Here is a 17,500-nt window from a genome sequence, read left to right on the forward strand (position 1 = left end):
ACACGGTAAATACCGTCTTTTGTTTCGCAACTGCCTGTTGCTGCTAAATCGCAGAACAACCAGGCTTTTAAGACCACAGCTACCACTACTGACTTAAATTATTGATTATTAAAAGTTTGAGCAAACTCCAGGGGTGCGTTGTTTCAAAACGTTTTTTTGGAAACAAAAATAGGTTGCTAGTCTCTGTCATTATCATATCGTTACTATATCGTTACTATTTCAAATTTTCCAAATTTCATCAAAGATGAAGAAAAGGAAAATCAACAAAAAACGTAGAATTTATTTTGTTCCCCATTAGTTAAAGAATTATCATGAAAGGCAAGTAAACATGAGCAACAAAAAAAACTTGTTTGCACTTTAAAACTGTAAACATTGCTGGTACATTCATTTTTAGAAGTCGAGGGTTGGTCATGTAAGAGCGAAATGCGCGCGCATGCCTTAAACCGGAAACAATCAACGCTTGCCTGGTTCCAAAGCAGGATTTCCCCAAATCCTGGCCTTCCGATCCTTTATCGGGAAATATCCGATTGCCACTGAAAGAAGATGAAACGCACACAACGATAATACAAAGCCAGCTAGAAGTGATTATTAAGGAGCTGTTAAGGAGACATGTAGGACTATTCCGCTAAATTCAAAATCGTGTCTCAAATCAACTTTATTTTGGACAATCCTGATACAAAAAGGCTGTTTATTTTCGTAAACAGGGATGAGAGGGCAAGAGCAAAGGAGAAAAGCTCTACTTGAAGCAACGCACTTTTGGAAGATCATTAAGTAAACCAGTTTTCAAAATCGCTGCTTCAATTAGACTTCTTTTAAATAACCGGCCCATAAAGTTAAATAGAAAAAAAACTTGATGCTAGTTTTAAGCGCCGGCTACACGTTGAAACATTGTTAGAAGAACACGTCCCAACATCGTTGTAAGAACGCTTCTAACAATGTTGGATACGCATATAACATTTTTGGAAACACGTCACTTTAGTCACAATTTGGATTGCTCATGGTCCTCGGATTGGAGACTGGGCCCTTAACTCTGATTGGTCCTTGCAATACAACATTGTTGAAAGGGCGGCTACACGCGTACACGTTGCATGTTGGAGAAAATATTTGATCGAAATCAAAACATTCTTCCGCCAAAAAAGGTTTAACAAACGTCAAACATGCATGCTACACGGTCTAAATAGGAAGAAAAAAAAACCTGTTTCTAGTTTTAAGCCCCGGCTACACGTTGTAACCTTGCTAGAAGAACACGATCCAACATTGTTATGAGAACGCTTGCAACAATGGATACGAATATAACATTGTTTGAAACACGTCACTTTAGTCTTTGCAGTACAACATTGTTGCAAGGGCGGCTACGCAAATTTCCCTTTCGTAAACGGCCGTTGCCATTTGAAACGGTCGTTGCCATTTGAAACGGTTGATGCCATTTATAACGGTCGACTACACACTTCACCTAAAAGAAAATTAAAAGAAACAAACTAAGAAAAAATATTAACAAAAATTAAGACAAAAAAGGAAAAAAAACATTTTAATTATAAAAGAAAAACTGGAGGAAAAAAAGAATGCGAAAATTTCAAAACTCGAACTCGAGTTCTTAGCCCTTACCCTAAACAGAACCCTAACCCGAGACACAACTTCCAGTAACCGCAACCTTTTGAGTTGTTAGACCTAATGAGTGTAATTCAGAGCTAAAAAATGGCATCGACCGTTTCAAATGGCAACGACCGTTCTGAGAAATGGCAACGACCGTTTACGAAAGGGAAATAGGCGGCGGCTACACGCTTACATTTGTTGTATGTTGGGGAAAATGTATCGAAATCAAAACATTCTTCCAACAAAAAAATGTTGAACAGACGTCATCAAACATGCACGCTACACGTTCTAACATTGTTGATCCAACAAATGTTTTATATAACAATGTTTGAACGTGTAGCCGGGGCTTTAGATCACTTCTCTTCCGTACCCTTGAAAACGGTAAATCTGAAATTACGAAACTTGAGGCTTTGACGATAACAAGACCAAATTGCCATATAGCAGTTTTCAAATGACTTTCGAAAGTAATTACGAGATTGCAATTGCTACGCTTGGTGATTACTTTGAAAAGCTCGTCCCAGTTAACCAATCAGAAGGAAAACCAAACGGCGACTTGCACGCGGCATTTTTCCCGCGCTTTGAGCGATTTACATGGAATTGTACTGATTGGTTCACTGCACTGTTTGCACCTTCTGTGATTGGTCGAAGCAATTACTTTGGTATTTGTTTCACGAAATTCAATTGAAAATCGCTCTAATACAGTGATTTCGCATCGCGTCTATGGCAAACAGTAAATCTCAGGCTGAAATTTGCGTTTTGCAAAAAATCAAAGAAATGTGTTCGATTTTAGCTAATTTCTTGCCTTTTAACTACAGAAATCGAGCAACCTCTCAAAATTTAGAGAGGGACGGTAGAAAAAGAGAATTTAAAGCTTTTGTGACAAGCAGCATCCATGCGCTGTGTCGTTTGCTGTTTCTCTATTCTCATCCCCACAGTAAGGACTGGCCACAGCCAAAAATACGCGCAATCGCGGTAATGGTATAACCTTAGACGACCGTTATTGTTTCACTGAAATTTCTGAAAATGCACAGAAGAGCAAAAAGTACGTGATTTGTGGACTTCCTGCTTTGACTGAGGCCAGAGTCCGTGTTCTTGGCGCTGATCAAAAGAAAAGCGGACCGGCTCTGGAGACTAGAATGCTGTTTCTCCTAAACACGATGCTAATCTCTCAAATAGACCTTATTGATAAATGGCGGTCATATTTATAATTCTTTTGTCCACGTGCAAATTGGCCTACCAAGCCTCATTTTAGAGCAAGAATTCTTTTCAATTCACTGTATGGTATCGAGGCTTAGTAAGCTAATTTGCAATTCGACAAAAGAATTATAAATTGACCGCCATTTATGAATAAGGTCTATACTTTCCGCATATCTGGGCGTTCCCACCAACACAGTTGTAGGTTACCATTTTCGCTGGAGCTTGCGTCGTCCTTGCTTAAGCTTCGTACGTCGTCATTGACCAAAGAAAAAATCACGGGTATGACGACGACATCGAGTCACTAGAGAAGCGAGGGGACACGCAGGCTGAGAGGAGGGCAAAGAAAACACGTGCGAATGAGATACTGCCGCAAACTAAAACGCGCGCCTTGCCTTACGGCTGCTCCTCCGAAAGCAACCTCAAGTAAATCCAGGCTCTCTCCTTTTTCTCCTTGTGAGCCTGAGCGTTAGGTTGCAAGGAGCATGATCGCGTAAGCCCGGTGACGTCACTTGTTCCATTGTGTGCGTTCGGGTCGAATGATTTCCACTGATACTAGCAGTGTGATCTGGATTCAAACTGGGACTAGCTATAGGATTGAATGTTTCTGGATAATTTGCATTTTTTTCGATGTGGCTATCTGTGGTCCTTTTGCTTATTTTGGAGAGCTGTGGTCGAAAGAAAACTTCCCACAGTCGGCCCTTTGATATCTATTTAACATCACTGAGCACGGTGGCTCAGTTGTTTAAGCACTGGGCTGCCATGCGGGAGGCCGTGAGTTCGACTACTCAGGAGAAAGTGCTGCCTTCGTAATGAAATTTCCGCGCACCGGTGACTCAGTTGGTTGACCATCGGGCTGTCATGCGGGGGGTCGCGGGTTCGAACCCCGGCCGGATCAACACTCAGGATCTTGAACATTTGAGAACGAACCAAAAGTCAACAAGCCCTGGAATTTTCAGAGATGTCACTGTTAATCTTCTTTCGGGGGTATAGGTATTGGGGCTAATACAGCATTGTGTTAAGCGCGGAAGCGATCAGAAGGGTTGCGGTCGATTACAAGACCAGATCGGTGTAAACCACCATGCTCAAATCGTTTATCCGAACTGATGAAGCAACAATGTATTACGAAATTAATCTTTATTTCTTCTAAACGCTTTTCGTAAGGAAAGTCGCTACAAACAAGCTCAATGAGATTAATGCTTTTACAACAAGTCCCCTCCCAAAATGATATCCCATAACTACAGGTGGAAGTAGGAAACAGCTCAAACATCTTTTTTATACAAAACTATCACCTTAAGATTTAACACAACAAAACGTTTTAAAAGGCTAAGTATCTCAAGCGCTTTACAACATAGTAGTAACTGAATTAGAAGACAACGAAGTAGTCAATCAATCAAATACAGAAGTGTTCCTTGTGTGATGACTACAGCGGAAGATAACAGAACTTCAAGACGAACAAAGTTTATATCTGCCTCCTCTTCAAACTGAGTCTAAGCGCGAACGTTTCTTATGAAAATCAGGTTTCAATTCATATGAAAGTAGAACTAATTACCATCCCCAAAACATCGCACTTGGAATAGCAGACATGAACTCGGAAAAGGCCTATTATGAGCGACGTTTCAAATCGAGCGTCGTTGGAAATATAAAAACTGGCCGTTTTTTAGCCCTTTTTTCAATACGAGTCCAATACTCATTAGTTTTCCTGTTCGCGCCAAGGAAAACTTGTATCAAGTCAAAGACTGCACTTGCACTGGCTTTGAAGACGGGGCTAAATAGACCCTTTGCATAAATGGCGCCCAAATTTGAATAACAATACTTGATACATTCTTAGCTTCACATTCATGAGAAAAATCCTTTGTCTTGAAACATAAACACGGGGCTAAGGATGTATAAAGTATTGTTACTCAAATTTGGGCGCCATTTATGCAAAGGCTCTATTGATAAGCGCTTGTGTTGTTTTCTTGCGCTTCATGATTGGCCAAAAACGCTCGTCTTAGTTTTTCAACCTATCACGAATGACTTGCATGTGCGCATGTTTCCGCGCCTGACGCAGCAACGTGCGTGATTGGTTTATTTCGTTCATCTGTGCATCATATTTGGCCAAGCTTATAACTTCGGTTCCGCCACATTCGACCGAAAACTGCCCCTCATTCTTTCTAATATTCTGATAGGAAAAAAATTGATTTCCGTGCAAAGTGATTTATGCGATAAAAAATTAAACCCTTGGGCAAAGGAATCTGACGGCCATTTTCGAGTCTAAGTGCAAACTTTAACTACCGAAACCAAATGTTCTTCACTTGACTCGGTTACACGATACTTCAGAGAACCCAAACATAACCCATACGAACAGATCTTCCAACTTAAGCAATTCAAATCCTAATTAACTCAGTAAACCCAAAATCTTGGGTTACTGTATTTAAATTTAAAATACTTTTCGAATGCAAATAAAATCACCGTGGAATAAACGTGCGGAAATTCAAAAAGCAATAACTATTTCTTTGTCAAAATGCGATAAATGAAAGTTCTTTACGGAGTCAATAGGCCAATGAATAATTCTGAAGGCTTGAAGAGAAAATGATCAGAAAAAGACGAATAACGCAAGAAACAGCTAAAAATGAGGTTGCTCAAAGTGTGTAATCTTGAAAGAATCAAGGTAGAAGAAAACAAGGCGAGGTCGCTTCGGAAATTTAAGCAAGGCTATTCAAGAAAGCACGAATGCAAATTTCACCCAAAACTACAGCAAACTTCAACGCAAGCATTTGCGTCATTGCGTGAGCTGACGTCACTTGCAATTGTCATCCACATTGCAGGAGTCACGCTTAACACTACAGGTTGCACAGAAAGGAAGGACAGAAATGATGGAAAGACGAGACAAATTCTCTTGCTTTCAGGAATGATGTCGCTCAGGAGGATGTCCTTGTCTTAGCAAATGACACTCTGAGGTGATTTGAATCTGTAATTCTGTAGTTGTGCATTTTCTGTTGGAAAGAAGAGAAAATGACTGGGAAATTAAAATATTAATTAACGTTGAGTTTCAGTGAAATCAAACTCAGTTTAATCGTGAAAACAACAGCAAGGCCTCTTGAACAGAGTTCCACTTAGGGTAGCTTACTATAGTCTGTTGAAGAAAAAGATCAAGATTTTGAAATCTGTGAGATTAAAGCAACATGATGTCTGTTCTGAAGTGTCACTGCAATTGTGTAAAATATAATTTTACCAAACAAATAAATGCAAATCAGGGAAAAATGCTAAATATAGTGACGGAGCTCCTAGAGGAGGGACAGCTTTCACAGATTTCAAAATCTTGATATTTTTCCTCGGAAAACTGTAGTAAGCCACCTTAAACTCGACAGCTCATTCAAACATTGCTACAAATTTAAATGTAATGCTGCTTGCTGCTTTGTTCGTCGTCAACGTGCATGAACTCAGTATCACGTCAGCACATCTCCAATGCACGCAGCTGGCTCAAAGCAAGTTACGCGCAACATGGGAACCAACGCCAAATTATTTTTCAATTGACTTGCCTGACTTGGCCTTGTCAAGGTGGTTTAATGTTAGAGTTAACTAATATTAGGCTAATTTGTACCACTAGAAATCCCAGGAAATTCATCCGGGCGTAGGCCCCAGTCATAGGAAAGGCGCACACGAGGGAAAAAAAACCCTGGCTGGGGTGGGGGTTGTCATTCATCCAGGGATAACCATTATAACAGGCGTCCTAAAGCCGGAGCTTTTGGCTCGGTAAATGTTCGCCAATACTACTGGTGCTTTTAGCCGTGGATGTAGCAGTGTCATCGAACAAAATATGTTTGCCAACTGAGTAGCAACGTTTAGCCGGGCCACTGAATTCATCACCATAACTTTGGCACGAGAAAAAATAAGTCAAACTCGACATCATTAAGAGTTTTGAACAAAACACTTACAATAAGGGCATCAATGGCCTCTTCTGTTGTCGCCATGGTAACAAGAGCCATCTTGCGATCTTTCCTGTGAATGAAAACCAGTAATGAGTAACTGAAATAAGACTTTGGCTGCTAAAACTTCAAAACAAAATGCTTCTTGAACTTACGGGAAAAAGCGAAACTCTGTTACTGTCCCTGAATCAGCAAAGGCGTCGACAAGTTCCTCTTCAGTGGTCGTTTCCCTACGAATTGAAACAAAGAACATTGCAATAAAAGAACAAAGTATAACTGCAACCTTGCATAAAGGCAAAGTTTTTCCCGGAAAAGATTCGCCTCCTATTGGTCAAAGAATTGGCGCAAATAGAGCCAGTTTACTTACGGAATGTTGGATAAGTGGAGCGTTCTGTTTGGTGGGAAAATGTTCTGGAAGTTTTTCGACCCTGGTTTTTTGAAGCGATGGAGATGCGAATTGGTGAAATCCTTTGTTAAATTGTTCTCCTGCAAAAGAAAACAAGATGAATCCCTGATTGTGAGTTTTTGTCCCAGATGTCAAAGTTCTTGTAACTAAAGCTCACTCCGTGATTATGAAGATCTCTGAGCTTCCTGCAGACAAAGTTTGCAAAATCTTGGGTGTGAGGCAGTCCAACAACCGACCAAGTCAATGCACGGCTGAACAAGAAAGTCTCGTTCATTTGAAATAAAACAGACCACTTCAACTAAGGAAAACCCACGCAGAATAACGAAATTTCAGCAACTTAAGATCCTAACAACCTTCAAGAGTTTTGTGTAGATAACTTTACCCATTCGATTGAGGTGAGAGACTTAATAGATTTTACTCAGTCTAATGCAAGACGCTGGATTTTATTCAATGAGGGTGCTTCAGGAGTCAATGGTTTACAAGAAAAATATTTAGTATTCTAAGGGTTTGGAGGAAAAGCGGGGTCACAAACTGGTCTGAAAATAAACAATGCAGCACCTATGATAAGTTAACTTACATCTCCCTCTTTTGGCATCGAGACAGAGTTGTGTTTGGATGCGGTGACTTTGATGTCTTTGCCGTAAACTTTAACTCCACTCAAGTGTGTAATGGCTGAAGAAGGTAAAACAAATAAAGAAACTGCAAACACAGTTTTCAAAAAGCAGACCCTGCATAACCTCAAACTATTTTCTTCAGAAAAAGTTAAACGTCTAACACATTTTACCATTGCGTCTCTAGATTTTACTTTAAGTAGGCCTAATGAGATGCGAGAGAGTAACAAAGCTGGCATTCATTTGTCCCATGGCCGAGCTAGTGAGAGGTATGGGTCTATTTCTTCAATGACATCATGAACTAATTTGCATTGCCAAAGTTCTTTCAAAACTATAATGCAAAGTAGTTTATGATGTCATCAAAGGACTAGGCCCATGCCTCTCACTGCCTCAGCCATGGGACAAACGATTGTCAGCATCGTTCTCTTACATACCTGAGACCATATATGAGGCACATTCAGAGGTAAAATCTTGAGAAGCAAAGGTAAACATAATATGTTTCATATTTAACTTTTGCTAAAGCAAATATTTTGAGATTATGTACACTTTCAAGCAACATGTCCACGTATGAAACCCTAGTCCCAGATCAACCACTTACCACTGAGACAATCCTTGTATGGAAACAGTCCTTAGTAACAGAGTAAGGGATAACAGAAAGACAAGATGTTGCTCTTTTGGCGATCGGTGTTCATAATTTTATAAAATGCTAAAAAAGGGGCTTAAAACTGATCTAAAATTAAAAAGGTTTCCCAAATTTTCGAACCGTATCTCTGGTTCTTCTTCGGGGGACTTCTAGCGAGGCCCTGAGAACAGAAAGGAATGAAACTAATTACAAGCGCAGAATTTTTCTGGAGTCTTTACACTCAAACATCGATAAGAACTCTGTGAATGAAAGAATGGAGTTCCCAAGGGCATATGTACCGCTGTTAAGATCTCTTGGGAGCCAAAATAAGAAGCAGTGATTTTTGAATTTTAGATTCATTGTCCCCCGAAGAAGAACCAGAGATACGGTTCGAAAATTTGGGAAACCTTTTTAATTTTAGATCAGTTTTAAGCCCCTTTTTTAGCATTTTATAAAAAAAGAAAGACAAGACCAAGAAGGCAAAGGCCTTACACTGTTATTTACCTGTTTGAGCCTGCTGGGCATGATTGAACTGAATAAGAGCTGTGTCCTTCTTGTTAAATAGGATCTTCACACGAATTACATCCCCGTATACACCTGCAAACAGGTGATTTATGTTCAATGGTGAGCTGCTGACTTTAAATGGTTAGTACAGCGTACTTTGTGTAGCAGACGAAGATAACGTAAAACAACATAAAGGGTATGCTGGCTATTACAAAAGATAATTATTGCTGTTATTAAAGTCGAGCACATGTGTCAGCCGTGTTAATTTCAGAAGATGCAAAAACGAGGCTTTCAGGTCAAATTCTTATCGAATGATTGTGTGATTTCTTGATTCGTGACTGTTTCCTTCACTTTTTTTTCAAGTAATTGAGGTTTGTCTCACCTAAATTTTATCATGGAAAGTTTGGCAAGGCCATGTGTAGCATATGGATGTGTTAACCGAAGTAACAACCACAAATTGTTGTCCGCGGTATATCTTCTAATAGATCAATTTCGATATATTAAAATTCAGTCCGGAAAAAAAGGATCATCTCGAGGCTCTGGGGAATAAATATAAGGATTTGTATGAGTTAATTCCCCAGAGCTTCGAGATGATGCCTTTTGTTTTGGACTGAATTTTAATATATCGAAATTAGTCTAATGGCTGTTAGTAATGTCTGGTGTACCCCAAGGGCCCATTTTAGGACCCTTGTTTTTCACTATATTTATCAATGATCTACCTGGAGTGATTTCAGCAAATAATGAGTTAGCTCTCTATGCCGATGACAGTAAGGTCTTTCAAAATTAATTAAAACAATCGATGATCAAGAAAGCTTTCAACATGATCGATCCTATTCAAATTACTGAATGGTGTAAAAAAAAATTATTTTTTATTTATTTATTTATTTATTTTTTTATATATTTTTTATTTTACAGACTTACAGAACGAAAATAACCTACATACAAAAAAACACCTAGTACACTACTATTTACCGAGACATTATTCGACACTAATACATAATAAACTACTTTAAAAACTTCGACTTACAATACATTACTCGACCTTCTGTCTATAAAATAATAATAATAATAATGATAATAATAATAATAATAATGATAATAATAATAATAATAATAATACTAATACTAATAATAAATGTATAAGTATAACTAAGAGGAAGAACCCACATACTTTTAATTACAGACATGTAGGAGGAACTTTCATTGAAGAGGTTACTTTACATAGGGACCTTGGGTTATTCAAAAAATAGTACGCTTTCTTGGAATGATCATATTAATAAAATTACAGCTAAGGCAAATAGGACTTTAGGGCTTATTAAAAGATATTGCCGTGACGTTAATGATATCACCACACGAAAATCTTTGTATTGTAGTCTGGTAAGACCTAAAGTGGCGTACGCTTCACAGGTCTGGAACCCTCATACCAAATGCTGTATAAATTACTTTGAAACTGTCCAAAGGAGAGCCACAAATTTTATTCTAAGGAGCAAAGATGAATGTATACTGTTAGGACTTGCTGACGTTAGAGAATAGGAGATTTTTAGGGGACACAGTATGTTTATTCAAAGTTTTAAACGATCTGGATGCAATTAATTTCGATGAAATAAGATCTTCCTCTTAAGTAAATTCTTTTAAATCTAGAATAATCAGATTTTTAGCCGACAGACAATGATTACATAATTTATATTCTCTCTTCTTAGGTTTTGACAGGCAGTCTTCCAAATATGGTGTCTTGTGCGCTGTTTGGAGGTTTCCCTTCTCTGCACTGATTGGTCATTGGCCCTAAAAAGCCCCTACGGGGAGCGGTCAATTAAGTGTGTATGTATGTTTGAAGAAAAAAACAAAAGTGCGAAACTATCGTGGCATTCCACAACTGTCTTTTCTCTTCTCCTGAGAAATAAGTAAATTCTGGATAGGAATTTGTTATTTTTTTCGCATTTTGAGCGCTAATTCTCTTACTCTTCTCTATGTCTGATTAGCTGTTGACCCAAAAGCCTCGCTTCTGCGCACTCTGAAACGAACACTGCTGAAACATGGGCTCAACTGTAATAACAGCTATTGGCTACCGATGAGAGCACCGCCAGGAATATGGTTGGTAGGTGTCACTGTGAACTTCGACACTGAATGCTCCAATGTACAAGGTGAAATGAAACTCTGTAAAGCACTCACTCCGAATTCCAGAAGATATTTAACCTGACCCCATTTGGCCTGTACTTTATTTCAAGGAATGAAAAAACAACCAATTGACAGTAAATAACAAGCAAATTTCATAGGCCCCGCCCACACAAATGCATTTTTGGAATTGGCTTTTTCGGAATTGGCTTTCATTTGGTGGAAAACAAAGCAAAATATCTTCTTTCCACAATGGTTTTTGTGTTGTTTTCAAATTTGACACACACAGCAACCCTTGCAAATGCTGAAAACTGGTTTTTCAATGCTTCATTTTCACAAAAGTTCCCTTAGCTTTTATTTCATTGTTTTCAGAAACCCAGCCTCTTAGGAACACACAAAAAAAAAATTCAGACGAAAATGCACCAGTACGGATGGGTCATAATTACATAAAACTGGACATTTTGCTCCCTTTTTCAATTTGTCCATGGAAAGAAAAAAACCAGGCCCAGCAAGGCTTTCTTCTTAGAGTCTTTGAAACAAATCCAGCTTTTCTATTTCCATGATGGTTCAGAGGGAAGGCTTAAGAACATTTCAGAAAAGAGTTAGAAGCATTAGTTCATTTGTGATAAAAAGTCAACAAACCAAACAATGCAAAACTAAAAATATAACATGGCATCACACTCAATCAAATGAAGTTTTTACCATCTTTACTTCCTTTCAAAGCATGGAAAACAAAATGATAAAGAAAGACTCAAGATGTCCATGGACAGGGACACGCGAAAAAAGACGTACCAAACAGAGTGAATAGCATGTCACAGTTTATCCTCTAGAGAATGGATTCCAAAGGACGTGAGCAGATTGGAGCAAGAGAGAGAAGGGAGCAGGCATCGGTCAGCGCCGCGTATCAGCATGATAGGGGAAAGAAGGAAACAAAACAAGATGAGTAAGACTGTCCTTGGAAAATCAAGAATGCAACAAACCTTTCCACTCCTGGCAGACTAGTTAACGTTTTAGTTTTCATAGTCACAAGCCCTCATACAACTTTGACTCTTTCACCAGTTCAAAACACAGGAGCAAGATCTGTGAGGAGTTAGTCACTATTGGCCAGATTTATACTACAGACGGATCATCCGTCTGGGAAGAGAACTTGGCCAAAGAACAGTAGTTCGTCCGATAATCCGTCTGTATATAAATATGGGCAGTTTATCTTTATAGACGACCCCTCAGTGGATAATTTGTCTGGATGGATCATCCATCTGTTTGTCCTTATTTCTACATGTACACAGACGAATCATCAGATGAACTACGTTAATTTGTCTAAGTTTGTCCCACATGTATGATACCTCACTAGCATTAAAACTAGACAGATGATTTGTCTTGCCCAATGATCTGACAGGACGGATGATCCCTCTCTAGTATAAATCGAGCCAATGATAAAAACATTTAAATTTTAACAATGAAAAGTCTTCAAAAATGATTATGAGAAAAATGTATACTACTTAGCACCTTCATTTTTTAAAAGCTAAAAATGCATGGATTTCATAGAGACCATGAACTGGGGATTCATTAAGTTAGATCTAATGAAACTGCCAGGAGCAAAAGGGTTGTGCAAAACTACAAGAGAAAGATAAGAGGTTAAAGTATAACATAAAACATTCATACAAGAAATTAAAACAAAAATGTGCAAGTTACTTAAAAGAACCAGACAGAAGAAAATGAAAAAAATCACAGGAATGGACATAAAAGACGTTTTTGAAACCAGTAATGTGCTTCATTAATGAGGACAGTAATTTAAGATGAAAAAAGCGAAATTTTAATCCAAAACTGGATATTCTTGTCTGTAGACACAGTAAGTGAAAATGGTGCAAAATAGAGAGAAAATCAAATGAAATTTGTTCACAAAGCATAAGAAATTAAGAGAATTGCCAAGGAAAATGTCATTTTGAATAAAGAAGGTAAAGAGTTTTTTTTGCCTTACACAAGCAAAATAATGGTTTGCATACTCTTTTTTTTTTTGGCTAACTGAAGATTCATATTATGTCCTGTACGTAAAACTTTGAGTCTAACCACTTCAACTTTGTACAAACACTTTCTCAAAATTAATAACAGAAAACTCCAGAAGCCCTGCATTTAAACACAAGCAGAATATGATAGCACTGAATATGATGTATCACCACCACAGTTCGTATTAAATCGCACCTCTTCATTCAAATTGCTGACTAGGACAACAGGTGTCCCTCCTCCCATAGGTCCAACAGGGCCCCTACCACCAGCAGCTGCAAAAAAATCTGTTGGAAAAAGAAAAACAGTGCCACTTTTCCACCTGACTCATGGCTGTTTGAAATGATGGTAGAATAGGCCATTTCCGAGTTAATGTCTGCCTCCTCTTCAAAGCGATTCTAATTGCAAAGTTTTTTGTGATAATAATTAGTTCTAATTTACATATGAATGAAAACTAATTTTCATAAGAAAAAACTTCAAACTTAGACTCGCTTTGAAGAGGAGGCAGACATGAACTGGGAAATGGCCTAATCATTGCAAGTGTCCTCCAAGATAATGAAATCCACTCTTTTTCCTAGGCAACCCACCCATCTCTAGTATCGCTCAATCTTACTTTTTCAGGAAATAGTGCCAACACCTGGCAGCCGGGCAGTTACATGTATGAGAAAAGTGGCCAACGGCTACTGAAATCATTAAAAATGTGCAACACGATTTTTGGATAATTTTATGTTTAAACAGTGGATCTGCGATTTACTGTTTTCAGCAGTAGAATCAACTGGCTGTCTACCGAAAGAGGCAGTACAGTCTTTGGTGATGATTGGTCCATATGTGATCATTGCTCTAGCTGTCTAGCTTTCAATCCTTTTTGTTCTGATACATTCTTCACAGTGACAATGCAAACTTTGAAGAACGGAAGCCACTGTACAAACAACAACAGTTCTTTTGAAACAAAACACAAGGTTTGCCTTACTTGCGTGAAGCAATCCTCCCTGTGGCAAAAGACTCAAGAGCGCAGGAGCTCCCATGAGACTAGCACCACCACCTGCAGTACCAGCTGCAAAACAAGGAAATCAATAAACAAATAGACAAAATAATGATGAGCCAATGATCAATATTTGAAGCTTAGAATAATTATTACACTGCCACTGTGAGGAATCCAATTTTTGTCAGTATTTTGTGTCCTAACAGTTTGAGACACGTTCAACAGCTGAACCAAGTTCAGTTCACTTTCACTGGCTGGGCATCTGAAGCACTAGCAATCAAATGAAGGTCATATATAGGTAAAAGTTCTGTTTGTGTTTCAGGGTCAATTTTAATTATTCCCAAGTATGTCCGAGTCATTAATGAAAAAACTCTCTTCAACAATAATTTTAATAACAACGTTTTATCATCATTGCAAGAGGCAAAGACAACATAAAAGGTCAGAGAAGAACAGCAGTGTACATGTACAGTGAACACTGTAATGAAAAACAGTCTAAAATTTCCAAAGCTGACATCATTTTATCACTTAAAAAATAACAGTGACCAGAGTTTCATACCAAGAGCAGCTAACCCAGCAAGGTCAGCTCCACCAAATGGACTTTCATTTGGCCCAGAGGGAAGGTCAGGTCGTGTGTAATCCCTGCAAAATAGAGAGAGCTGTCTTCAAAACCTTTCACCACAATATTTGATTCCTAGAACGTGCTAATAGCAAATGATAAGCCATTACACGACTCAGTGTAGTACATATGCTAGTTTTCAAATCAAATCAACTACCCTCTGTTTTTCCCCCCACTAACTAAATTAATCAGTGTACAGGTGCACAAAAGGGAGGCTCGTGGGTGATTAGTAAAGATTTGCTGCAAAACCAGCTAAACAGGTTTTTGGTGGTCTTCAAGTCCCAATTTAAAATTGAATCCTACAAACAAGCCTCTACTTTGAAGAAGTGGTATCCTTTAATGTCCCTCTTCAACAATGCTTGAAATTAGTATGCTTTCCCTAATTAACCCCTTGCTTTTTTAAGATGCCATTATTTATAACATGAATTGACTTTCGTTTAATTCCTTCTTTGGCACTGCTCCCTATTAATTCTTTGTTTTTCCCCATTTATTAAAACTGTATACCGCTAAAACCTCTTATCTGTCAGTTATTACTTAATTAATTTTTTCCCATCAATTTAACTGTCCAGACTACTGTTTTTTTTTTCGTATTGTAACTGTAACTAGTGTGTTTCTTTAATGTATTGTAAAAAAAAATAGGTAATGTTGTACGGTTTGTTGTGTTGTCGAATAATTAAAAAATGAAAGATTTGCTGGATATAGGGGTGGTATTCTACCCAGGGATTTGCTGAACATACTGGAAACATTTAAGTATAAACCTAAAACTCATTTTTTTGAAATTCAACATTAAAGCAACTTATTACAACTGCGGCACATAGTGGACAAAAAAAACTCACTTGCTCTTGTCATTGTTGAATTTCACTGTCAGTGTAGTTAACTTGGAATAATCAAGATGAAGTGTACAGCAACCATTATAGATGTTTTGGCCATCAAGAGTCTTGAATTGAAAGAAAAAAAGGACATTCACGTGTACACATGTATTAGCTTGGTCAATCCTGACAAGGTTAGTACATAACAAAATAATTATCTAGTTTAGCAATCTTTAAGTTCAAATTAGACTAGCTTTTAACACAAACACATTATCTCACCAATTTTGCAAGTTCCGCTTCACTTGTGGAGCTGAATTCTATAAGTGCCTGGAACTGACCTGTAAACATTAACAAGAATGCTCAACTTCAAAATTAATCTTCAACTAGAGGCTGCACATACATACATGTAGCATACAATGTCAGAATAAAGCTAATGACACACAGTTCAACATCATGCAACCAATGTTGAACCATGTTGCACAGATGTGTTGAACCGCATAGAGCTGATCTCTATTTTCGTTCAACATTGTTCAACATATTGAATATTAGTGTGAAGCTAATAGTAATCAATAAATTTGCTGCTGCTGAGCAATTTCCAATGTTATGAATACCTGTAGCTTTTACAAAATGTTTTCACATAAGAAAATGCAAGAGACAATAATCACTCTCCAAGTTTGTAGGCAAGTTTGTAGCCAATATGGCCAAGCCATGCTGTCACTAACAATCTACAATTTATTATGTTCAGTATTGTGACAATTTGATGCCATAAGAACACAAATGTGCATATCAGTGGACTTCAGGCTTTTTGTTCTCCAGACAAACAAAACATTAAACTAAACTTGTAAAGGCCAAACATTCATTAATGGACTGTTACCAATGTTTAAAGCAAGGAAGACTCACCACTCTTTGTGAACGTAACAATTCTTAAAATAGTTCCCAGGCTGGAAAAAATCTGTCAAGGAATTGCATAAACAGACAAATTACATTTGGGCAATTTTGTATTATGATAAGACAAGACATTGATACCACAGCGTAGTAACATAGTGTAGTAGGTTCTCCACTGTTCTTCCAGTTAAGTGTGGCAGGTGCTAGAGCTGGGGCTGGCTTTGGTAGATGGGCCACCTGCCTGGGTTGCAGGATGGTACAACAGGCACTTGAGTGTTCTACCAACCTGGTTTTGGGGTCAGTGGCTCCAGCCCCAATTTTGAGTAACAACATGTCCTCTAAAATTTCTCATTGCTTTTCTCCCATTGCATGGACAAAAAATTGCTAATTCTACTGCTCTGGACAAATTGAATTGGGGGGGGGGGGCTTTGCCTTAGGAAAACCCATGACCTTTCAACTCGATGGGACAACTTTGTGATTCTCGTCAAAATTGACCAAGCACCTCCCCACAACATTTCTAGATTCAGTTCAATGGGATGAACTTACCTTGTACAAAACCTCCACTGTAATCGGGTACCACAGCTTCTCAATAACTGCTCTTATGACGTTACTTTTCCCAGTCCCTTTGGACAAAGCGGCAGCAACAGCTGCAGCCGTCTGCTGTCCATCCCCAGCAAATGGTGAGGTAGGATAATCACCCTGTGCCGCAGCAATGATCTTGGATGTCTGTAAAAATATTTTTGCAGACACATCAAACTACATGTAGATACTAGCAGTGAAATAAAAAAAAAATTCATTACTATAGAAGAGCTTTCACAATCAAAACTCTATTGTCATTCCTTCTGATTTCACAACTTGGCTTGCCTGACAATCCATACCCATCTCAGACCAAAATAGATGCATTTACATGTACATGCATATCCTACAACTTTTAATTGGTGAGTATCTCCTGTCTGTGGGTGAAGGGATGGCGCAGTGGTGAGAGAATTTGCCTACCACCAATGTGGCCCAGGTTTGATTCCAGACTCAGCATCATATGTGGGTTGCGTTTGCTAGTTCTCTTCTCTGCACTGAGACGTTTTTCTCCGGGTACCACAGTTTTCCCCTCTCCTCAAAAGTCAACATTGACTTTTGAGGAGACTTGATTTACGTAAATTGTTAATTTCAGTTTACTGCATCCCCAATTAGTCCTCCAGCGCTAAAACAACTAGACACTGAAATAAAGTTCCTTTCCTTCCCTTTCACGAAGTTAGC

At 38.4% G+C, this 17,500-nt stretch overlaps 1 protein-coding gene across 1 annotated transcript in view; it reads right to left on the reverse strand.

Annotated features, from left to right (window-relative positions):
- Positions 1-3,907: 3,907 nt before the first annotated feature.
- LOC137973013 (polypyrimidine tract-binding protein 2-like) overlaps positions 3,908-17,500 on the reverse strand; it is a 23,215-nt gene continuing 9,622 nt past the window's right edge. Inside the window, exons 9-22 of the mRNA XM_068819717.1 lie at positions 16,793-16,972; positions 16,262-16,313; positions 15,641-15,699; positions 15,389-15,489; positions 14,493-14,575; positions 13,925-14,008; positions 13,153-13,241; positions 11,746-11,779; positions 8,842-8,934; positions 7,682-7,776; positions 7,066-7,184; positions 6,854-6,928; positions 6,708-6,771; positions 3,908-5,765 (exon numbers count right to left, since the gene is read on the reverse strand). Coding sequence (XP_068675818.1) covers positions 5,691-5,765; positions 6,708-6,771; positions 6,854-6,928; positions 7,066-7,184; positions 7,682-7,776; positions 8,842-8,934; positions 11,746-11,779; positions 13,153-13,241; positions 13,925-14,008; positions 14,493-14,575; positions 15,389-15,489; positions 15,641-15,699; positions 16,262-16,313; positions 16,793-16,972 — 1,203 coding nt within the window. The 3' untranslated portion in view covers positions 3,908-5,690. The remainder of the gene's footprint in view (positions 5,766-6,707; positions 6,772-6,853; positions 6,929-7,065; positions 7,185-7,681; positions 7,777-8,841; positions 8,935-11,745; positions 11,780-13,152; positions 13,242-13,924; positions 14,009-14,492; positions 14,576-15,388; positions 15,490-15,640; positions 15,700-16,261; positions 16,314-16,792; positions 16,973-17,500) is intronic.

Source organism: Montipora foliosa, chromosome 10, assembly GCF_036669935.1.
Source record: "Montipora foliosa isolate CH-2021 chromosome 10, ASM3666993v2, whole genome shotgun sequence".
Lineage (NCBI taxonomy): Eukaryota > Metazoa > Cnidaria > Anthozoa > Scleractinia > Acroporidae > Montipora > Montipora foliosa.